Source organism: Lemur catta, chromosome 14, assembly GCF_020740605.2.
Source record: "Lemur catta isolate mLemCat1 chromosome 14, mLemCat1.pri, whole genome shotgun sequence".
NCBI lineage: Eukaryota > Metazoa > Chordata > Mammalia > Primates > Lemuridae > Lemur > Lemur catta.
In genome coordinates, this window is record NC_059141.1 from 32269346 (window position 1) to 32294226 (window position 24881).

The window sequence follows — 24881 nt, forward strand, 5'->3', positions numbered from 1 at the left end:
GGCTGTCAGGTAAAATCTACCATTCAAGATGGTAGACTGTATAGCAGCATATGAAACCTGTGTTCATCCAATGAGTAGTTCAATTAACTGAATAAAAGGTAAATGTGAATTTTAGAGCCAAATACAGGAAATTTGAAGGAATGTATACTATATTCCTTCCCTTCTACCAAGATGGTAAGTATCCAATTCTGGAAATCCTTAAAAGCCTTCACAGGCCCTAGCCCCGTCTTCCATGAGAGTGTTCCTAAGACCTATTGGTATCAAATGCTTCACAATATGACCTTGCACACTCCCTGGGAAAGGTTGGTCTCCTCCTGCTTCATCAGATGTATGATTTCATTGTACATACGGTGAGGAGCGTCCAAACCCCAGATGAAATCCACATGAGCCCATTCAGGAATGTTCTTATAGTAGATGAGGTTGGTCACTTCAGAGAGCAGTGTTTTCGCATCTTCTGGACTCGAAAGCCAGTCTTGCCCTCCTGTCCACATGGCTGTAGGGACCGTCATATCTCTAACTTTGTACCTTACAGGAGTTGGCTAGAGAAAAGGAATAGTTTTTAACTCTAGGTAACATTGGACCTCCCATCTCCTAATTTACTTTTCAAATAAACATAATAAACATGCCATGTGTTGGGGTGAAGGGTACCAGGGCATTAGAGCCACATAGAGCTCTGTTAAGAGTTTCTGTTCCAGCTGCTACATTAAGGTAAAATTACTTTACATTATTGAACCCTGGTTTCTTCATCTGTGAATGGGAATAATATCTGTAATAATTTACTAGGTCAAGTGAAAAAACCTATAATGCCTTGTACTTTTTTCTTCCTATTAAATGTTTTGCAAATAAACTGCCTTTAAAAATAATGTCCCTGTCCTTTTAAACTTTAATTTCATGAACATTTCATGAGGCAAGAAATAGAGATATTCTACAGAAAAAGACAAAAAGACCTACTGGGAAGGCCTCCAGATTGTCACAGAGACTATGTGATCATAGGAAGCCCTGAGGCAGGCCCAGCCTGACTGCATCTCCAAAACATGGAGAAAGCAACAAATGGGCCTGTGGCACTCAGGTAATTTGAGCCAAGGGGAGGTAAAAGTTAAATACCTGCTCCAAACCTCATTCCCTGCCCCTCCCTCTAAAAATCACCCTAAAAAGGGTATGCAGTATTCCTAATTCCTGGGAACCTTCCCTTATCCAAGCAGTGCTAGTACATTAGCTGGGCTGGCTGAGCCCTTGGAATTATTCAGCACCCAGAACTTTTTGTAGAAATGGGAAGGCTCGTTTCTTACTCAGAAAACTCACCATGGGGTCTTTGCTCTAATCCTAAGTGTTCTGGTTTCTCTTTGTGCCTCCCTAAGAATTTGGAGTTACAGCCTAATTTAGACAAGCAAGGTTGGAATATTCTATGGGGTCAGTGACATTTTTTTCTCATCTTAAAAGTGAAAAGATTGAACCAAGTGTTATGTTTAGCTCTAAGTTTCTGTGATTTTATGGCACCTCTTTGTATGTTTGTTTTCCTTTCCCTTCCATTACCATTTTCTGGAGCCTACTCTGCACGTATCGCTTCCTCTAGAACTCAGTCCATTAAATGCTGATCAACTAAAACTATCTCAGAACTGGAATACTTTCTCTAAAGACATTTTAGGAAACAGTGAAGAAGGACTTAAAAAAAGAAGTAGCCGATATCAGTGACTGAGAGTTTGCTATCCAGGGGTGCTACACAGTCTGTCCAATTTCCTAGCATTTTATATCTGGATTGATGCATGGCAGTGGATGTAAAGTATGATGTGAGACTCTCAAAGGAAGATTGAGCTGTGTCTAATCTGCTCCCTTGAGCTCTGTTTGTACAGTAAATATTTACAGTGCTAACCAATAATCTTCGGTGAAGATTTTATGCTCAAAAGTGCATACCTATCCAATTCTAATTCTCTACATTTTGATTTTTAATTTTATTCCATAGCATTAGCTATGTATTTTCTTGGGTAAAGTAATAACATTTTTTTTTCAAATTTTGAACTTGCAAGTCATAGATTTAATAAAAGTGTGACCATGGAGAATTCTTAAGAATTTTCTAATCCAATAATTTTTGTTTTAAAGATAAAGAAATTGAGACCTGAAGAATTAAGGCAGCCTACTCTCTACCACACAAGGTTTAGTGCAGAGGCAAGACTAACACAGTAATCTCTACTAGCCATTTAATGTTCTTCTTACTGTGCCATGAAACAACCTCTCCCCCACTACCCCCATATGTTTGTTTGTTTGTTTGTTTTTATCCTAAAATAATCCCTCCAGGATCCACCATAGACTGCACTCTTCTCTGTACTAAATCTACCGCACCTTGCTCCTGAGGAGCCCAGTGCCTTGTTCGGGAGGTGACCTCAGCAAAAATGGCCTCCTACTCCATTGTAGAGGCAGAGCGGTTTCCTGGCTAAGCTATGAACTTCCTCCTCTTCAAATGGAGTCAACCCTGACTATTATTCTTTGCTTGAATTCTCATATTTTATTTCACATCTCTAGAACAAACTGTTGCTACAACTTCCCTCTTCCCTTTGAAAATACATTTTCAAAAAATATGTATTTCAGCAGATGGTATTTGATTTTCTTACCTGATTGCATTTCTCTAGATTTTTGGTCTCACTCCCCCAGTCAAATGCCCGGAGTTCCCCAGAATTGACTGCCTACAAGGAGAGGAGACAAAAATACACAAAGTATTCAGAGGTGTCACCGGAGAAGGGTGGTGGTGGTGGGGTGGTGGAAACATGCTACTCTGTCTGCAAATGTGAAGGAAGCAGAGAGCAGAAGCCGAACTGCTCTTCCATTCAGTGCTGGGAAAAGCTTCTCAGGCAAGTGGAAAGAAAACAATGAGGCTTTTCTAGGGGAAAGATGGACTATGTAAATACTTGACCACTGCATTATCAACTCCAGGATGTGCACCCCATTGTAATCAACATTGGTGAGCATCCTGCACAACTCTGTGGGCTATGATAGGAAAGCATGCCCTGGAAAATCCTGGGAGATGGTGACAAAAATTTAATCCAACTCAGAATTCTTCTTTGTTTTGATGATGTAATCTCTCTCTCCATCTCTCTCTCTCTCTCACACACACACCGGACTTTACCCCTTGTGATTGCAGGTGAAGTTTGCAGTACAAAAGACTACTGTGAAAATCTCTTTGGGTGATTAGGCCGCACTTTAGCATTTTTGTTTCTACTTGACCTTGCTGTTGGAGGAGCTGAAGAGGAGAAAGTGGAAACATGATCTTCTCCAGCCACGTCTTTGAGACAGAGAGCAGTCTCACGTGGACCATATTAATTCACACTTTTAAGATCCACTAACAATGTCCCTAGGATACTCTTGTCCTGTCCTCCCATCTCCTGAAAAGTTTCAATGATCTTGATCAAATTCACAGGCAAAACAGCCTTGACTAGATTGCGTTTCATCTTAGTATGAATGTGAAATAACCCCTGGGCTGTCGAAAGGGCATCCTTTGACTTTTCTACACAAAATGTGCATGGAACCTTAGCAAGGACTACAAATTCAGCATTCTTACCTGGCTCCAGTGTAGAATATTTTGCACAGATGTTCCGGCAGGATTATGGGCAACATATACATTTGCTCGGCTCTGTAACAAAGCATGAGTGGTTTGTGGGACATGGAAAAACTCACAAGATGTGCACCTTGTCAAGACCAAATCCCTAGAATGTCAGACTAAGAAATGGGAACACCATGAGATTATCAACAATTAACCATGACACAGTAATATACACATACACATAAATAAAATGCTACTAAATGTATTCCTGGGTACCTATATTTTTCATATGAGAATAGCTTCTCATTAGAGATCTGATCCCTTCTTTCAAAAAATTTTACTAGAGATATTCAGGATAAGGGATCTAGAACTGAGCCTGTCTTTAAATTCTAGCTATCTCATTTAATTTTTAGATGAATTTGGGTGAGTTATTGGATCTACTAAATCTTAGTATATTAATCTGTAAAGTGAGGATATTGATAGCACTTGTCTCATAGACTTGGCACAGAGGAAAAATTAGCCTGGCACATAATATTAATATATGCTTATCAAATGGTAGTTATAAATCAAATTATTAACTTTAAAAAAGAAGAAAAAAACCTTCAGGATTAAAGACATATATTCCCCTAAACACTGGAGGTGCTATTGGCAGGCAGCCCTCCACTGTCAGCCCACTGTGAGGATTGCCCAGCTGCAGACAGATGCCTCGCCCAATAGTCCCCATTACTGGTATGGTCTGTATTAAAGCACTGGTTGATATGGGGGTATAAAGGCCCAGCTCTCTCCCCCTGACATGGGACAACTCTGAAGGGCTGTCCTGTCTTCACAAATCCTTGCAGGATCAACTGAGGCTCCTGTTGAATCTGCATCACAGCTTGACATTTTCATCTACCCAATCCTGCCTTCTTCCCTTGCCCAGATCTTATCCCCAAATCGTTCTGCACATTAATCTCCATCTCAGAGTATGCTTCCTGGGAACCCACCCAATGACATTCACCAAACTGGTAACCTACACCAAATCAAAACTGCCTGACATTTCATCAAAGAACTTAAACTACAAACCAAAAGGACCTAAGTGGAGAGAAGAAGGGGATGATGTGTGACAGTTCTCTCTGTTGAGAGAGAGAGATTCTAATCACTCCTTTTCATCTGATAATGCACTGTAGTAAAGCTGCTTTCAGTCCTCTTCCATCTGGAATCTGAGATTTAATATCTAGCAATGCCCTTATGTTAACCTTGCATCAGCCCATGCTGAAGCATGTCCCACATTTCCTTCCAATGCGGAGGGAACTGAATTACTAGGAGTACATCTTTTCTCTAAGTCTTCACTGGCATTCGCTCTCCCTCACAGAGTAAGATGAATAACTCCTAGCTCTGCCTTGGGAATTTACTATGCTTCCACTTACCATGTTCATATTGTTGGTGTTAAATCCGCCCAGAAGTAACATGATATTACTACAAATCTGATCGAGGATCACCTGGCCACAAAGGTAGATGGCAAACTGTCTGAGAAATCTGGTCTGGTACAGAAATTCTTGTTTGCCAAATAATCCCTGTAAAAATATGAAGTGAAATAGTAATATTTTATCATAGAAAAGAAGTGGCTCTAGTATAAAAGTATACGTTTTTAGGAAATTAGGCAGACTTTGCTACATATGCAAAGTGTTTTCTGAGGAGTCAGTCACATACCTTGATCATCATGTCTGGCAGCAACAAAAATTTGGCCCCAGGGCTTTTTGCATATTTAACAGTGGCTATGGGCGCTAAAGCAAAATACATTTTGATTTTCTGAGCCAGCTCTGGCATGGTAGAAAATGCAATAAAGCCTGTAAGAGAAGAAACACGTCATCACAGATATTGAACGTCCTAAGACTCATAAAGTGCATATTTTACTTTTATCAAGATATTTTGATAATTATGTGTGATTGTGTCTTAACTCTCCTATAAAGTTATAGGGTCTGGGAGTGGGCAGCAAAAACTCTTCTTTGATCCCTATGACACCTATCATATCTGCTTTCAAGCAGTAGATTCCCTTGAAGTAAATTATTAAGTATGATAATATTGACTTTGAGAAAATATATATGTGTGTGTGTATATATATATATGGAGGTTACTATTATATATGCTAAACACTTTGTTGGGGACCTTTATGGTTCTGAAGATGATAAAATTGGATCTGAGAAGTGCAAGGTGACTGATTCCAGGCATAGCTAGTACCATATGCTCACATTTCTTCTGAGTGTACAAACCTGCTTTTCTTTGAACCTACCCATGGTGGTGCCCTGTGAATAGCCGATATAATAGATCTTTTCCTGGCCCGTTTTCTGCAAAATAAAGTTTATCACTGCAGGAAGGTCAAACCTAGCCATCTCATCATAACTACAAGGGGAAAAGACAAAGTTCCATGAAAAATTTATAATTAGAAACAAACAGAAGAGCCCCCAAGGTTTACAAACCATCCCTGAGTTGTCAGCCCCGATAGCTTGTTCCTGTGCCCCTCACAGCACTCAGAGTGGACTCGTTTCAAACCTGGGATGTGTGGGTGTCCCTGGCATCACAGGCTGTCCGCAAACCCGTTTTCTCCAGATGTTATCACAGAGCGATAATCATCTTTGGTGAATATTTACTGGGACATGACCCATCTCCAGTGGAGGCGCCCTATTATACTGTTAGCAGAACAGCAAAGGGCCCTGCAGATTCATTTACAGGAAAAGTATTAAAGATGCTGTGGGGACCCTTCTCTGATGGGCACAAAGCAGGTTGAACGTCAATAGATAATTTAAGTGAAAACATTAAAAATCTTTTGTAAGAGCATGAGAGATATGTTAGTCAAATCGATAGTCCCTAAAGCTTAATAGTTTCCCTTATCTTATTTTTTTTAATGCTGCCTGGTCTCATGTCCTTCTGGAGTACTATTGCCCACCTACAAGGAAATGGACCTACCCTCCTCTCATTCTAGTCTCAGTCACCCAACACCAACAACATCCTCATGCCATTTGCCAGACCTAACCTTCCACTTGGGGAACCCAATATTCCCCACTACTTCCAAAAGACTCACCAGTTAATTAAGGATATCATGTTAGGATATTGGTGATGCAACCAAAATAAATTAACCCAATAATAGAAGCCATAGTTTTTTACCCAGTTTTCCAAAAGACATCCATGTGTACCTTCACTCTCAAGATTTTCATATACCTGAAAGCCCAGAACTCATCTTGGTCTACGGAGAGGGTCTTGTGTTTCCGAGACCAGGTGTTTCCCCTGCTGTTACCCATCCACACGTCAAAACCAGCATCTGCCAGAATGAAGCCCAGGCTATTGTTGGGCAGGTTGGAAATCCAGTTGCTGGCATCTCCCACTAGGCCATGCTGTAGTAACACCACAGGCCTGGGACCTGCAAAAAAGAGAAAAGTTCAACAGTGTGAAAAAATGTTCTCTACCATTCTTGCTATCCACCAATGTATAAGGGCTTTCAAGTCAGACAAACCTATGTTCAAACCTTTTGCTAGTTTGATTATTGTGGCCTGTTACTTAATCTTCTTTGTGTCTTGATTTCCTCTCAGTAAAATGGGATTTTTGTTATGATTAAATAAAATAGAGCTCAAAGAATAGGTGGCACAATGCCTGACACAGACAGTCTATGAAGTTTATCTTCCAGTGTTGTTTTTGTGTAATTATTATTATCGGACTTCAATGAGCTTTTCAGAAAATAGTGAAAGTGCCCCAGGAGACAGTACAGCAGAATGATTAAGATATTTATACCATATATATAATGGTCTAATGATGAAGAGACCTTCATGTCAAAAGAACCTACAAGCCAGCTTGAGGGAGTGCCCACTGTTCAACTACAGGAATATTTAAGCATCAAAATTTAAAAAATGATAGTAATGAATTATATGCCACTGAATAAATCAAGAATCCTTAAGTCCATATAGATATCAATAAATAAATGAGCAAATAAATAATTAGGAGAGAAGGAAAAGCTCTTATTTACAGCATAATGCCAACTAATATATACAAAAATTGATTTACAATATAATACCAATTAATAAATACAGAAGGATTAAAATTACCAGTGAATGCTAAAATTAGTGGATCAAAGTTTAAAGACAAACAGGATATTTACATAGCCTGAAATTATTTATTAATTACAAAGGGAAAAATACTAACTTTAGAAAAACCTGGCAGATACCCCCTAACAAAGTTATTAAAGTTAATGTCACCAATATTGGAATAAACCAACATCATATGCTTCATAACATGATGCACCAAGAAGGACACAGCTTCACTTGTGTATTATACCTGCCCAAAGTGTGTAACCTGAATCACACCATGGAGAAACATCAGATGAACAAATTTACATACCTGTCCAAGACCCTTCAAAATGTCAAGGTCAACAAAGACAAAGAAAACCTTAGGAATTGTTTGTTTCTAAAGAAGACAGACATTACAACCAAATGTGGTATATGATCCTGAATTAGATTATTGACCAGGGAGAAGAAAAACAGGACTTTGGTACAATCGGCAAAATTTGAATATGGACTATAGATTAGATACTAAGATCTATTAGTGTTCATTTCCTAATTTTGATAAATATATTTACAGAAGAGACTATCATTATTTTTAGGAAACACCCACTGAAGTATTTAGGGGTAAAAGGGCATGATGTCAAAGGTTTTGGAAAGAGTAATAAGATAACACATAAGAGGTGGATGAGAGGCACAGAGAATGGTAAAAATAAATGGGGGCAAAATGTCAACTCAGGGTGAAGGGTATATGGCAGTTCCTTGCACTATTTCCAGAACTTTTCTATAAGTTTGAAATTATATCAAAATAAAGAGTTATAGAAATATCCATAAGAGACAAATAAGGATTAAGGGTTTTAAAATTCTAACAGGTTAAGTAAATTAAGGTATGTATATCATTTTTGACATTAGCAATTATGACTGAAAGATTAATAAAATGTTGGACTATTAGGAGGAAAAAGAAGTATGATGCCCTTGTTGGGACTTGTGAAAATGAAATTGCATTGCGAATGCAACGTCCATACCACAGTACCCGGCTTAGAGGAAGGCTGTAGTAAAAACAGCTTTGTTGCTGCTGTCACGCTTATTGCTCTAACTCTCTAGAGCAAGTGACTCTCTGAGCTTCAGTGTCCTCGTTAGCAAAAGGACGACACAATCACCCACCTTACAGGGGTTTGGGGGGTCAAATGTGATACTGTGCATTAAGAACTCCTCATGCTGCCTGACTTCTTGTCAGATGGGGAGCTCTTGTTACTGTTGCTATAAAGGGGAACGGAATCCGTATGCAGTCTCCCTGTAGGACAAAAGCCTCTCTAGGGCAAACTCATCCAGCAGCTGGACAGCCTTCATGAGCGCCACCTGCCTCATTTTATCTCTCTGGGGAGAGAATGCGTGGGTCACTGAGGACTGCGAATGCAAGGCCAGGAGGAAAGACTCAGTGTTATTGTAGGTTTTCCTTGATGTCTGGTCATAGAGTTCACCCTCTTAGCTGTCAGGTAGGTGGCCTCAGTTGTGTTAACACAGGGCGATCAAAGCAAGGGGACCAATGCTCCCCTGGGAGTCTTCCAGACATTTCCCATGGTTGGGGTCAGCTTGGCCCTCATTAGCAGCACAGTTTGTACTTGCGGGTCACCTCGTGAGAGGGCTGGCTCATTTATATGACATGCCTGACATCCCTGGCCTTCTATATAAATTACAGCCAGCAGGTACGCGTGTAAGGGCTACATTTTAAAAAGCTGTCATGTCTGAGGATGTCCTAGGCTATGTTTCTCTCTTGATGGAAATATTTGAAGCCAACTATGATTATTTTATAAATATAAAAAGGCTTTTATCGCAAGCTATAAGCCTTTCAGTAAACATTTTTCAGTTGTTTTCAGCATGAATTTCATCGGCCATCTATTTGAAGAGATGGTGACAAAACCTCTCCTGCTCTGCTGGGAGAGGGCATCCTTGGAGGGACCCGCGGAAGCTGCAGCAACAACATCAGCCACTAGAGGGGAGTATTCTGCACCCACCAGACCTAAAAGGCCGATTCCTTGAACCCGGAACTCCTGGGCAACGAGTGAACAGTCTGAGTCAACACGATGTGAGAAAACAAACTCTGTCCAGGAGCAGGGACTGCAGGTGACCCTCACACTTAGAAATTGCAGCAGTCGCTCTACTGCTGTGCCTTGCCCACCCCCCTAGGCTTTGTGGAGCTTTGTGAAAAGCTGTGTCCCCAGGCTATTCATTTATTTCTACGAAATTCACTCACTCATTCCACAAATATTTGATAGCACCTAGAATGTGCTTGGCACTTTAGTCACGGGATATGGCCTTGAACAAAACAGATGAAATCTCTGCTTTCAAAGAGTTTACACTCTGGTTGTTGGTAGACAGACAATAAGCAAGCGAATACCTGTTGTAGCAGGTGGTTTAAGTGCTATAGGGAAAAGTAAGCAGGGCAAGGGGGTTGCTATTCTGAATAGGGTTGCCAGGGTTGCCTCTGATAAAGGAGGCCTGAAAGGAGGGCCTGGGCAAGCTGCATAGACAGCAGACGAAATAGTGGTCCACAGAGAGAGTTGTAAGTTCGGAGGCACTGAGTGGGGAGCATGCTGGACATATACGAGGCACATCTGTGAAGCTAGTGTGAAAAAAAAAAAAAAAAAAAAAAAAGCTATTTTCCAAAAAGCTATACGAGTACACATTGGAGTAAAACAGAACCCTGTAACTTCTTTACACCAAAGTCCAGTAGCATTTGCCCAGTATTTTCTGGTCCTCATTAGGAGCGTGGGCTGTAGTGGAAGACAGATCTTGATTTGCATACAGGTTTTTGTAACCTACTAGCAAATACTAGCACAGACTTTCTGGCAAAGTTACTTAACCTTTGTGAGTAGCAGTCTCTTAGGGTTGTTGTGAAAATTAAATGGGATTGGCTGTGCTCCTCCACCGGGAGAGCTAGCCTCTCCTCTGTGGAGTAGATTAAATAAATATTAAATAAATAAACAAACAGGACTAGTGCAAATAAAGCACTTAGCATTGTACCTGGCATATAGAAAGAACACAAGTTAGTTTACCTGTGCACGTGACGGATAATGTGGTTGCTGCTATAAACATAAAACTGGAGCATTAAAGGAATGAAGCCAAAGAGAAATGGGAGATGGGCACACTTTAGTAATGAAGATGAATTTTTTAAAAATTCAGCAATAACTTAAAAATCTCATATACAAAAAAGTGTAATTATATGAACTATGGAAATGTATCCAAAATGTAAAATGTGCCTACAGAAGCTGGTTCTTAAAAAGCCCTTAGTGAAAAGCTAAGCAACATCTTAAATATCTAAAGTGCTCTTTGGATGAGGAATACAGTGTTGTTGGGGTGGGTGCCAGGTACCATATTGAACTTTGAATTCTTCATGATCAGAGGTTTATGTTGTCTTCTCAAGGAATAACCAGTAAATGTTCTAGAATATCTATATAAGGGAGGGTTTGGGTAATGGGTTGAGTGCTAGCAGGGGTCAGGAAATGGCCTTTTCTTAAAGGTGTTTTTGTGAAAAGCAAATACTGTATGTTTATTTGAGATAATTGACAGGGTATGCTAGGGTAGGGTGGTGGTGATGGAGTTTATGGGGGAACTGACACCCTCCTTGACCAGAACAATGGACTCCAGTCTGTACTAGGAACCCAGACTGTCTTCTACACTCAATCACAAGGAAATGCTGGCTACAGGGAAGACTGCCGTGTTGGGGTGAAATAGGGTGAACCATACCTGTCTTAGGTTGCGCTAGGCCTCGAGGAATTCTGTTAACAGAAAGGATATACCCATCTTCAGTTGTGACTTCGTACTCCTCACAGGGATAGCCTTGATGTCGGATGATTTCACTCTATGGAAAAAGCACAACTTCTTTTCAATTGAATTATATATGGTTGTATTCTCAGTGATCCTTGATGCTGTAAGACATAGGCAAGAAAGTCCTTGCTTTTCCTTAGGTAATAGTATTACTTTAGAAAAATCAGCCAACCCTTTCTGGTCCTCACTTTCTTTATCTTTAATATGAAGAGTGGACTAGAAGGACCCTGGGCTCAAAGCATCAGCATCACTAGGGTACTTGGTCAAAATGCAGATTATCAGGTTCCAAACATATCTACTGAATCAGGAGCTCTGAGGCTAAGACGCAGCAATTTGTGTTTCAACAAGCTCTTTAGGGAATTCCAATGCACTCTAATGTTTGAGAACAACTGCACCAGAACGCTGATTCCATAACCCAGGTGTGCATGCAGAATCACTTAAATATACAGATTCTGGATGCACTTTAGTATACAATCTTGAGCCCACTTGGGGTCAGATATCAGGTGATTCTAATGCAGCCAATGGAGCACCTGATGTGAATCTCTGGGCCATGTGTTCCCTAAGGTTCTTTCTAGTTCTAAAACCATAGGCTCAAGAGCAATGATTCTTAACATTTTTAGGTTAAAGTTCCCTCAGCGCATTTGAGGAGAACTATAAAAATGGATATACACGTGGATGCACAAACATGCTTTTGCATACAGTCTCAGGAATTGCAGATTCCTTGTTGCTTATGTATTAATATATACCTCTGGTTAACAATCCCTGCTCTATATACTTGTTACATGCAGGAACTCTTTAGAAAATATGAAGCTGCAGAGACCTCCTAAACATCCTCACTGTTTTTGCCCAGTGTCATTACCTACAGAAGGAGAAAACTAGATCAGGAAACTATACTCTGTTGCTCTTTTTATATTTGTAAAAAAGAGCAAGAGAAGAAAGCCAGGAGTAGAATATAGGGCAAAAGATCACAGTCATTAAGACAAAGGCCCTGGGGTTCCACTGCTTGAGTTTTAATTCTGGATCTAACACTGATACACAAACTAGCTGAATGGTCTTGGGAAATTTGGTTAAACTATACCTATTCCTTAGTTTATTCATCTGTAAATTAGGAATACCAATGGTTCATACTCCATGGGATTGTTGCAAGGAATGTAAAAAGACAAGCACGTACAACAGTAACCATAACTCCCGGCACATAGTGGGTACTAGAAGCATTAGCTACCACTGTAATAAAAATCCAGGTTAGCCAAGTATTATGAAATGCAGTGTGTGTGTGTGTGTGTGTATGTGTGTGTGTGGGCATGAGTGTGCCTATGTGTGTGTATCTGTATATTGTACCGTTGTATATTTAACCGTAAAGAATTTATAGAACAGTAGTCCTCAAATTTTAGCATGCATCAGAATTACTTAGAGGGTTTGTTGAAATGCAAATTGCTGGGCCCCACTCAGTCTCTGGTGCAGCAGGTCTGGGTTGAACCCAAAGAATGGACATTTCTAACAGGCTCCCAGGTGATGCAGATGCAGCTGATTTTGGGACTGTCCTTCAAGAACCACTGTTGTAAACTATTTGGGGAGATAAGTATAGAAACACGAGAATGGATGACATCTGACAAGTGTTTATTGAGAAGATATATGTAATGTGCTCAATGAGGGCTGAAGGATGTGAGGGAAGGAAGGAGCAAAGGAGTTCTGAGCAAGGGGAGCACGACGAATGGAGCTAGTCAGGCCAGGTCTTATGGAGGAAGGAGAATTTGAACCAGGCCTTGAGGATCAAATAGGAGTTACCCAAAAGAGGTGGGGATAGGGGCATGGACATCCCAGAAGCAAAAGAACTACAGCCACAGCGAACACTGCCTACAGGTGGCAGCGGGTCAACAAACTAAACTTGGCAGGAGAGTTTATGCAGGATAATTGAAGGACATAAATTTGTGGACATAAAAATATAGGCCCAATGTATTCAAAAGGGTAAAGTATTACTTATGAACTTGTAAATTTGCATAACCATTTTTGAAAGCAGTTTATCTATTTAAAACTGCAGGGCTGGGTGCGGTGGCTCACACCTGTAATCCTAGCACTCTGGGAGGCCGAGGCAGGAGGATCGCTCAAGGTCAGGAGTTGGAGACCAGCCTGAGCAAGAGCGAGACTCCATCTCTACTAAAAATAGAAAGAAATTATCTGGGCAACTGAAAATATATATAGAAAAAAAAATTAGCTGGGCATGGTGGCGCATGCCTGTAGTCCCAGCTACTGGGGAGGCTGAGGTAGAAGGATTGCTTGAGCCCAGGAGTTTGAGGTTGCTGTGAGCTAGGCTGATGCCACGGCACTCTAGCCTGGGCAACAGAGCGAGACTCTGTCTCAAAAACAAAAAACAAAACAAAAAAACCCTGCTAATATTTAATTTTTAAATTTTATTATAAATTGACAAATTATGAATGTATTCAATATTTAACTTTTAATCTCATTGTTCATTTCTGAAATTTTAAGGAAAAAATCAGAGATATGCATCAAAACACACACCTGTAAGGATATTTATCTCAGTATTATTTATAACAGTAAAAAATTATACTGGGGGAATAGTTAAACAAACATTGTGGTGGACACTGAGAAGCTCTACCCAGAGCCCCCTTTGGTGAAGGACTTGTCCCATCTACTGCTCAGTGGCAGAGCCCAATTAAATGAGTTTTACTTATTTTTTTTATTTCGAAGTATTACAGAGGGACAAGTGTTTTTGGTTACAAGGATTGTTTTTGTAATGCTTGAGTCAGGGTTGTAAGCGTGCCCGTCATCCAGATAGTGTTCATTATACCCATCAGGTAGGATTTCACCCGTTGCCCTCTTCCTCCGTCCCCCTTCCCCCTCATTGATTTCCATTGAGTTATACTTCCCTCTATGCACATGTGTGCTCACTGGTTAGTTCCAATTTAATAGGGAGTACACGTGGTGTTTGTTTTCCCAAAGTAAGTTTTAGGCTCTAGGCTCCTGAAACCCCAAGTATAAAGGTGCTGAGCACACCCAGTCGGTAGGGCCCAGGAAGATTGTCTCTGTCTGCAGCTAAAGAGATTTCCCCTACCCCCCAAACCAGATGAATTTGTGTGGAACATTCCCAAGGCCAGAAGAATGGCTCTCAAGGATCTATGCTAACATGTGAACTACCTGGACAGACCATCAAAAGACAGCCAATTATTGGAATGGTCAAAAGAAACCTGGTATTTAGCACCATGCAGATTCAAAATATTTCTATGGCCTCTCAGTTTCAGAACCCATACAAGGGAGCGTCTGTAAAAAGGGTCTTAAATTTGTATAAATGTATATTGGCCGGGCGCGGTGGCTCACGCCTGTAGTCCTAGCACTCTGGGAGGCCGAGGCGGGAGGATCGCTCGAGGTCAGGGTTTTGAGACCAGCCTGAGCAAGAGCGAGACCCCGTCTCTACTAAATTATCTGGACAACTAAAAATATATATGGAAAAAATTAGCCGGGCATGGTGGCGCATGCCTGTAGTCCCAGGTACTCAGAAGGCTGAGGCAGTAGGATTGCTTGAGCCCAGGAATTTGAGGTTGCTATGAGCTGGGCTGACACCACAGCACTCAGTCTAGCCCAGGCAACAGAGTGAGACTTTGTCTCAAAAAAAAAAAAAAAAATGTATATTAAAGTTGCTCTTTCTTTGAGGTATTAGATAAACCTATGTTGCATGGATGTTATTGCCCACAATCATCATACTCATTTGGAGGTAAACTCTCCTCTTTCTCACCTGGGAGGCTTTATGGCATTGCATAGTGGTTATAATTATAGGCTTTGCGTTTAGGCGGGCCTGAATTTAAATTGTAGCTCTGCCATGTACCAGTGGTGTGGCCTTGTTTAACTTGCCCAATCTCTTTAATGTCAGTTCCTTGATTTGAAATATGTGGATGATCATATCCATTTCATACGGCAGTGAAGTTGAAAGAAAATAGTATGTTTGCAGCTTTTATCACAATACCTGCTGTGGTGGCCATTACTAAAACCCAATGTAGGATTTGACAGTATTCCAAAAAAAAAAAAATTCCCTGGGAGACCTAAAGAGATGTATTATCATTCATGCATTTTACTCATAGGAAGCCCTCTCTAGCACTCATCTGGGTTCTTTCTATTGCCATTCAACAAAGTTACCAGTCCAGAACAGGATAAAAGAGTGGATTAGAATGGTACAGAAGATGCTCCTAGAAGTGGGTGCCCTGATGGCAAGAAGTGAGGGCTGACATCTTTATAACATGGGAGGAAGTGAAAAAAGAATAAAAAGAACAAGACAAATTAGAAATAACCAAGTGTCTGGGGTAGGCCCAAAATACCTCAATTATTTCTCTGCTCATAAGATGACCCTAAGAGTTCAAGGAAAACTTATGTTGTGTTTGAAGCCCAAAGGGATTAAATCATTTGTCCAAGTTTACAAAATTTGTTCCCAGGTCTGTTGACACCCAGGTTAGCATTCTTTCCAGTAAAATATGCTATTATACTTTATCACTATATTTCTCTAGCATAAATCACTACCATATATAAATACAATATATAATGCAGATAATACACAAATGCAAATATTAACATGTAAGGTACATTTCCCCAAAACATTACAGCAAATCTCAACTTACAACATTCATGAATGCTTCTGGGTCCACAGCTTTAGTTGGCAAACGTCCTGAATTCACATTGCTTTGGAACAAATACGCCACCAGAACCAGAAGCCACATCTCCATTCTGTGTGCAACAATCCACTCTCTCGACAAGATTTCTGACATGGTCCAACATCTGCACTTATGTTCTCCTGGAAATATAGTAACAAAGTCTGAAGTCAGCAGAAGAATCTGTAGGTTTAAAAACTCTTTCACATATTTGCCAGCCTCAATTCCTTCTCTAAATTCTGGAAGCAAATTAAACAAGCTTAGTTGCTAGGAATGGGAGAACACAAAGGAGACTGGAAACATTGCCTGGGATGTCCCAATGCCATCTGGCTCCTCCTGTTCCTCTCTCACACAACTTGTAGTCACCAGTCCTTCAACTTCTAGCTGTGTAGAACTTTCTCTGATGCAACCTAGAGTTTCATGCATGCGATACAGTCCATAAAAACTCTGTTCTTGAGCACCAGGGAATAAGGACTATGGGGAACATCTTTCCTCTCATTCCTTGTCTTTATCTTTCTTTGAAAGATAGCAAGATTATGGCATCTGCAGAAAACATTGCAAGTTTCCACAGTCATGTTCTGGGGCTTCAGTGATCTCTGCCTTTTGGTTGAAGATAAATGTAGTGATAAGTACTTTTGTTTAAAATATCAAAAATTTTAAAGATATTTTCTATTTTTAGTGATAGGTGAGAGCATTTGTTGGAAAAAAACAAATCTTCCGTGTTTAGCCTATTTCTATCTAGTTCAATTAAATAGACATACAAAAAATTTTTATTTGGGCTTGTAAGCACCAGTTAGTTAATTGCTGAGAGATAGATTAGATGGATAACCTACTAATTACATCATCTGCAATAACTAGAATAATGAGCTGCAGCCTACTTATTTTCATGAACTGAATATTCCAGTTCCATTGACTGTGAGGCAATGTGGGCAATTCTTTAGCTTACTAATCATTGAGCAGGCCAGGAGGGTAGTTTTATTTGTCATTTTAAGTAAGGAATGTGTTACAAGTTAAGAAAAAAAAGTATTACTTAAAGTAAAATACTTCTCTACCATTACAGCAACTCTCCAGAGCTGAGCTAACAGCAGCCACACCAAGAGGCAGACTTTTGGAATGTGGTGGGTGAGGGAACTATGGCTGGAACTGGAAAGATGAGTTTTCGAGAAGGTGTCTGCCCACATGACTCAGCCTCGTCCTTTGAGGCTGGTTGGCTAGGTGGGAGGAGAGCCTGCATCCTTATCTGGACCTGTCTGAACATCCCCACCATTGTTGATCTGATGCATGCTAGAGGAGCCCTTTGACCTAATTAGAAGAACAGAGAGAGCACTTGTCCCACATCTTCAGCACCCACTGAACTCAAGCTAGAGTTAGCAAAATGGGATTTTGGAAAAGAACGTTGGCTCCCACTGCTGACATTTTAGGATTTGAAAATGTTGTATAGTCAGCAAGAAAGAAAATATCATTCAGCTTTCATTTGCAGAAATGTGAAGACAAGTCAAATGACTTGTTTAGCTAGATCGTGGCAAGACCAGAATGAAAATTCAGATATTTTAATTCACTGGTGAGTTTTATGACCACATGGGGAAAAAAATGTAACATTTCAATTTACTCTATTCAGGGATGAAGCCCCACCTACTAACAAAAATCAATTATGTCAATCTCTGTGAACTGTCTCTTTAAAAATTCTCAATGATTTTATTATAATTTTTGGCAGGATATGATCTACTCACATTTGCTCCACTTTGTTCAAGTAAAATTAACGCCCACATCGGATTACTGTACTTGTGAATACTGTAGAGATTTATTAATGAGAGAATTGATGCCAATAAACTGACTAGTTCAGAAAAATTCCATGTTTTTGGTAGTGGAACTACTTCCTCCCCTGTATCAAACTCCCCCCCATCCCTTTCTTTTCTCAGCCTTTTCCAGCCACAGCTTCCTTGGGCACTAAGCATAATAAGGAGAAAGTCAAGTTCAATTTGGTTCCCTTGTTAACTTTGGTTAACTTTATGATCTCATAACTGTCATTTTGGAAGCAGGAAAAGTTACATTCCAATTAGCTCAAAGAACCACACTTTGAACAAATGTTAAATAAGTATAGTTCCTCCCTCTGCAGAATTTTAACAATGCCCTATCACCTTAGCAACCCAGCCCATGGAAAACATCAGAGCACTATAAAAGAGAGATTGGGAGTCCAAATGTGCCAATGGAGACCTCCAACTTAGAGTTGTTTATTTTAAGAGATTTATCTTTAGAGACTTCTATCAAGGAACTCTGTGACCTTTCAAGATGGATTTTTATCATCTCAGTACTTAATGGAGTAGGATCTGAAGTACCATGACTTCTTGAAACTAAGAAAATGGATCTTTCTTAATGTGCACTATCTATAAATCAGTTAAATATCAAAATCCAGAAAATCAGCAGATCATATAGGAGAAAGTTTAAGGAAAAGCTTTCTAAGAAAAAAGTGAATAAAGAATCACCCTAAAGCTCTACTCATTGGTATACTCTGTGTGAAAACTGTAAAAACGGGAACAAAAAACCAAACAACCAACCAATGACCAAAGTAGGACAAAACAAAAACAATAGCACACTAATAAGAAAGAAAAAGACCCTGAAAGTGTAAAAACTGAAAAATTACCTAACCTGGAGGAAAGAGGCAGGAGAAAAGAATATTTATCAAGACTGACCTCAGAAACTTCCATCTTCTGTGCAAGGTACCCAGTAAAGCTCACCTCAAATCAGCTAAGTTACCTTTACGTTTCATTTGAAAAATAACATTGGCCTTCCTCTTTTAAATATGAGGTCCAACTATCAAGAATTAACTTTATTTGAACATGAGAAATGATTCCTCTCAAGAAAATTAATGAAATATTTTTTAAAATTTCCCTGGTGGTATAAATGTGCTGACATGTAATTTTCCTACATTTGCTTGATTTTAGAATATATAAAGGTCAAAGTTCATATAGTTGTTCTTTTTTTTTTTTTTTTTTTTGAGACAGAGTCTCACTCTGTTGCCCGGGCTAGAGTGCCATGCGTCAGCCTAGCTCACAGCAACCTCAAACTTTTGGGCTCAAGCGATCCTCCTGCCTCAGCCTCCCGAGTAGCTGGGACTACAGGCATGCACCACCATGCCCGGCTAATTTTTTCTGTGTATTTTTAATTGTACGGTTAATTTCTTTCTATTTTTTTTTAGTAGAGATGCGGGTCTCGCTCTTGCTCAGGCTGGTCTCAAACTCCTGACCTTGAGCAATCCACCCGCCTCGGCCTCCCAGAGTGCTAGGATTGCAGGCGTGAGCCACCGCCCCGGCCCCATATAGTTGTTCTTAAATATCTTTAAAGTACATAATATTTTGAGAAGCTGCTTCTCCACTGTGGCCTTCTGCTCTCTGCCCCAAAGCTTACAAGGTAAACAAAAGTTTTCCCACCAACTTGTGAAACTACAAAACATCTGGTATAGAGAGCAGCAATCATATCTCCCACAGGCTGATTCACATATAAATCCTGGCTCTATCCCTCCCTGAGCCAGTCAGTGATCTTGATCAGATTACTTAATCTCCTGAGCCTCTGCTAATCTAGTATTAATTAATAAGGTGCTAAAAGGATCAATGCAAAAATCTATACAACTTGGAACCAAGCACATAGCAGGCGCTTAATGAATTGTAATGCCTTTTCCCTTTTCTTTTCCTTCTTAGAGAAACCTGTGGTATGGAAACAGCTTTGGTGGCTTAAATTTTAAAATTTATTTCTAAACCAGGATTAATTAAGTCATAATGTGTTAGAGCTGAAATCACAGACTTCAGAAATCATTTAGTTCAACTTCCTCATACTATTTATTTAAAAATTATATAATTTAAATGATAACTTATATAATTATAAAGTTATATAAATGATAAATTATATAATTATAAAATTATATAATTTAGATGGCGAACCAAAGACACCGCCAGCCCCAGTGTCTCTGTAGGAGGGAGAGATTTTAGATGAAAGAGAAAAAACAAATAGACAGACATAGATCAGATGAGGGTTGGAAGGAAGGCTGCCTGAACCTACAGGAGACTCCACAGGAAGAGGCTGTGGAGCAGAACTGGAAGGAGAAAGGCATCAGTGGGGATTAAGCCCCGGGGGCTCAGAGACCAGCGAGAAGAGTAGGTAGATTGGCTAAAATCTCCCCCCCCCCCCACTCACACCTTGGACTGACTCCTGAGCTGCTGGAGAGACCTTCTCCTGAAGCAAGCCAAGAGACTGCTGCCGCCAGTGAGTGGAGAGCTTCTTGTGGACAGGGCACCAGGCTCTCACCTCCCACCCCCAGGGTGCCTCTTGCCCCACAGATCCAAGCCAAAGGCAGGCGCTGTTTTGTTTCTCTGTCCACCGGCACCTTTGCCCTCCCCAGGGGGCCTCAACCCCTCAGGTTCTGTCTTGCTCTTCCCCACACAGACATGTCCCAACTCTGGCCCAGACCTCAGGAGCCACAAGGGGGCAGTGGGTCCCAGGAGTTCTGCATGACGCCAGAGCATAATCATTCTGGGTGGACTGACTCCCAGAAAGACGACAGGAGATAACCAGAGGGTGGAATTTCTTCTACCTGGACTCTTTTTTGCTCCTTCCCCTGCCCCACTTGTGGCTTCTGAGAGAGGCAATTGAGCTACCATATGGAGGCTTGCACAGGGAATAGGACTCAGACCTTTCCTTTTGGGGTCCTGCAGCAGAATGAGGGGTGCTTGGACTGTGAACTCCCTACCTACTGGCCCTCCCTGGTGCTGCTTGCCCAGTGACTCCAGCAGAGCAGAACACACCCTGAGGTGGAAGGAAATTGAATCAACTTGGGCACCCCGTGAGACAGATTTGGGACCAGCATTCCTCCCCCTGGCATGGGTTTGATCTCTGTGGTCCCAGGGAAAGACCCACGGGCCAGATCCTGTACACCCAGGTCTCAATTGCGTCACCTGGGGACACAGAGGGGATATTTGTGAATTAGTCTCATGAAGTATGGGTGCCTGCAGGAGCAGATCAGGAGTGAGTGTGCAGCATGCTCATGGGGCACCCCTCCTCCCACAGGAGGGGTGCTCCCAGCTCAGGCTGGGATGCTGAGCAGGGAATCTCCCAGCCCAAATCATAGTCTGGGGGAGCTCGGCTGGCTCCAGGTCCTGCCTGCTGGCAGAGGTCTGCAACACACCACAGAATAGGGGAGGGTGGAAAGGAGTGAGGCTTGCTCCAGACAGCCAGACTGCAGGTCTCAAACAGACTCACCTCCACAGGCAGACTTTTTGGTTGAGTGGGGCCACTTCAGCTCCTCCATGACAGCTTTATCCAGAGGCAGCGAACAGACCTTGGACCCTGCTACAAGCATTTGTGGAGCTTGAGAGTGCAGGCCCACCCAACCCAGCCACACCTAGTCTCACTCCCCTACCCATCCCTGCTGAGGTGGGGAATAAGGATACATCTGGAAGTTCTAGGGCCCCACCCACCACCTGAGGCATTAGAGTGCTTCTACCGAGGAGCTAGAGCTGTTCACAGGACCGAAAAACAACATTGCAGCTTGTTCTTCCCAGCAAGCATCACCTACTGACAGCGAGGTCAATTTGCATGCCCCTTTACTGCATTTACTGACTCATCATACAGGGTGTGGTCGATTCTCACCCATAAGCACCACCAACTGGTTCAGAGATTCAACTGGACGTGTCATTATCTAAATGAAAATCCAAAAGTAATAAGCAACAGCTGCTCCAGATGAGACAGAATCAGTGAAGGAACTCAGAAGCATGAAGAATCAAAGTGAAAGAACACCCCCAAAAGGGAACACCAGCTCTCTAGCAATGGATGTCAACCAAAATCAGAATATTGAAATGATACATGAAGAATTTTGAACATGAATTGTAAGGAAGCTCAATGAAATGCAAGATAAACTGGAATCCCAACACAAAGAAACCACGAAAAGAATGCAGGAAATGAATGAAAAATTCACTATAAAAATTGAAATATTAAAGAAAAATTAAACAGAACTTCTGGAAATGAAAAATGCATTCAAGGAATTACAAAACACAGTGGAAACTCTTAAGAATAGATTAGATCAAGCAGAAGAAAGAATCTCAGAGCTTAAAGACAACACCTTTGAATTCAACAAGTCAGCCACAGAGATAGAGCAGAGAAATAAGAGAAAAAAGCAAAGCCTACAAGCAATATGGGATTATGTGAAGAGACCTAACACAAGAATTATTGGCATCCCTGAGGGTGAAGAAGAAAATGCACAAGAGTTGGATAATCTGTTTGAGGGAATAACTGAGGAAAATTTCCCTGGCCTTGCTAGAAATCTAGATATCTAGGTACAAGAAGCTCAAAAGGACTCCTGGGAGATTCATCACAAAGAGGAAAACACCATGACACATAGTCATCAGACTGGCCAAAATAAACACAAAAGAGGCCTTCCTATAAGGTGTACGGTGAAAGCAGCTGGTAACTTACAAGGGAAACCCTATCAGACTAACTGCAGATTTCCCAACTGAGACCTTACAAGCTGGAAGGGACTGGGGCCCCATTCTCAGTCTTCTCCAACAGAATCATGTCCAGCCTAGAATTTTGTATCCTGCAAAACTGAGTTTCATATATGAGGGGGAAATAAAGTCTTTCTCAGACAAGCAAACACTGAGGGAATTTGTCAAAACAACACCTGCCCTGCAGGAAGTACACAGAACTGTGTTACACATGGATCAGCACAGTAGACACTCACCAGTGTAAAATCATCCAAAAGCTAAAGGTCAAAGGCCAGGTACCACAATGGCTTAAGACATAAAGCAAAGCAACAAAGTTTTACTCAACAGGATGAGCAGAAATCCACCCCACTTATCAAGTCTTTCAATAAATGTGAATGGCTTGAATTGCCCACTGAAGAGACATAGGCTTGCCAAATGGATAAATGTATACAAGCCAAGTATCTCCTGTCTTCAGGAAACATATCTAACCCATAAGGACTCATTCAGGCTCAAGGTGAAGGGATGGAAAACAATATTCCATGCAAATGGTAACCAAAAGAAAGCTGGTGTAGCAGTTCACATATCAAATAACAGTCTTCAAATCAACAAAAGTAAAGAAAGACAAGGATGGTCACAACATAATGGTGAAGGGTACAATTCAACAAGAATACATAACAATTCTGAATATTTATGCACCCAATACATCTGCACCCAGATTCGTAAAGCAAATCCTACTTGATCTAAACAAAATGATGAACAACAGCACTGTATATAACAGGTGCAGACTTTAATACGCCATTGACAGAACAGGACAGATCTTCGAAACAGAAAATAAACAAAGGAGCAGTGGACTTAAACAGAAATCTAGAGCAAATGGGCCTAACAGGAACTTTCTACCCCAAACCCACTGAATATACAGTCTTCTCATAAGCTCCTAGGACATTCTCTAAGACTGACCACATCCTAGGCCAGGAAACATGTCTCAATAAATTTAAAATAATAGGAATTATACCATGCATTGTCTCAGACCACAGTGGAATAAAGGTAGAAATCAACTCCAACAAAAACACTCATCTCAACATAAAGTCATGCAAACTGAACAACCTGCTGCTGAATGATTATTGGGTCAAAGAGGAAATTAAGATGGAAGTCAAATGATTCTTTGAACTAAATGATAAAGGGAACACAAGTTATCAAAATCTGTGGGACACAGTTAAAGGAATCCTGAGAGAAAAATTCATACCCTTAAATGCCTACATCCAAAAGATAGAAAGATCACAAATCAACAATCTAATGAATAGACTCAAAGAACTGGAAAAAGAAGAGCAAATCAATCCCAAACCCAGCAGAAGAAAAGAAATAACTAAGATCTGGGCAGAATTAAACGAAATTGATAATAAAAGAACTATATGAAAGATTAATGAAACAAAAAGCTGGTTCTTTGAAAAGATAAATAAAATTGACACACCTCTTGCTAGATTAACCAGAAGCAGAAAAGAAAGGACTCTAATAAACTCAATAAGGATTGAAAAAGGAGAAATTACAACTGATACCACAGAAATACAAAATATCATCTTATCTGAATACTATAAAAATCTCTGTATATGTAAACTTGAAAATGTGGAGGAAATGGACAAATTCTTAGAAACACACAGACTCCCTAGGCTCAATCCGGAAGAAATAGAATTCCTGAACAGACCAATATCAAGTACTGAAATTGAAGCAGCAACAAAAAAACCTCCCTAAATAAAGGACTGAAGTTTTCAACCCTGACTTTACCTCTCATATTCAAGAAAATCAGACACAAAATCATCAGAACCACCTAATGGATGATAACAATTTCATGTCCCACCCCAGACCTACAGAAGCAGAGACTCTAGGTTTGGGGCCCAGGAATCTGTCTTCTTAGCAAGTGAACCAAATGATTCTTTGGGTGAGCTGGATTTGGGGGCCACTGCTGTGCCACACTCCCAGCCATCCTTACCTCAGGGAGAGCTGCTCTAATCCCTGTACTGAAAATTCTCCCAGCTTGGTTCCTTCCCCACAGAAGAATTTGGTCCTAGAAAGTGAAAGAAGTTTGAGATTTTTTTTAGGATTAAAGGTTTCCCTGCATTCACTAGTATCAAATATGTAGTAAAATGATGACTCATAACAACCATGACCTCTTGGAGGTTTTAAAATATTTAAAGGAGAAACTGCAGGGATTGAAGACACATACATGCAGGTTACTCATTTTGTATAATGGCCAATGACACCCTACATTGGTTCAATTTTCTTTCATCTCAAAGTGGATTTAAACATTAATTAAGCACCATAAAACTAGCTTACATTTAACAAGCAAATATATTAATATTATAGCAAAGCCTAGAGAATA

At 40.6% G+C, this 24881-nt stretch overlaps 1 protein-coding gene across 1 annotated transcript; it reads right to left on the reverse strand.

Moving 5' to 3' along the window:
* Positions 1-190: 190 nt before the first annotated feature.
* Positions 191-16329, reverse strand: LIPM (lipase family member M). The gene is made up of 9 exons (XM_045568346.1): positions 16008-16329; positions 11305-11419; positions 6728-6926; positions 5802-5911; positions 5222-5358; positions 4939-5085; positions 3551-3622; positions 2607-2678; positions 191-539 (listed from the first exon to the last, which is right to left on the reverse strand). Exons 1-9 carry the CDS (start codon positions 16152-16154, stop codon positions 270-272), a joined length of 1269 nt encoding a protein of 422 aa, XP_045424302.1. The 5' UTR covers positions 16155-16329; the 3' UTR covers positions 191-269.
* Between the last annotated feature and the right edge of the window lie 8552 nt (positions 16330-24881).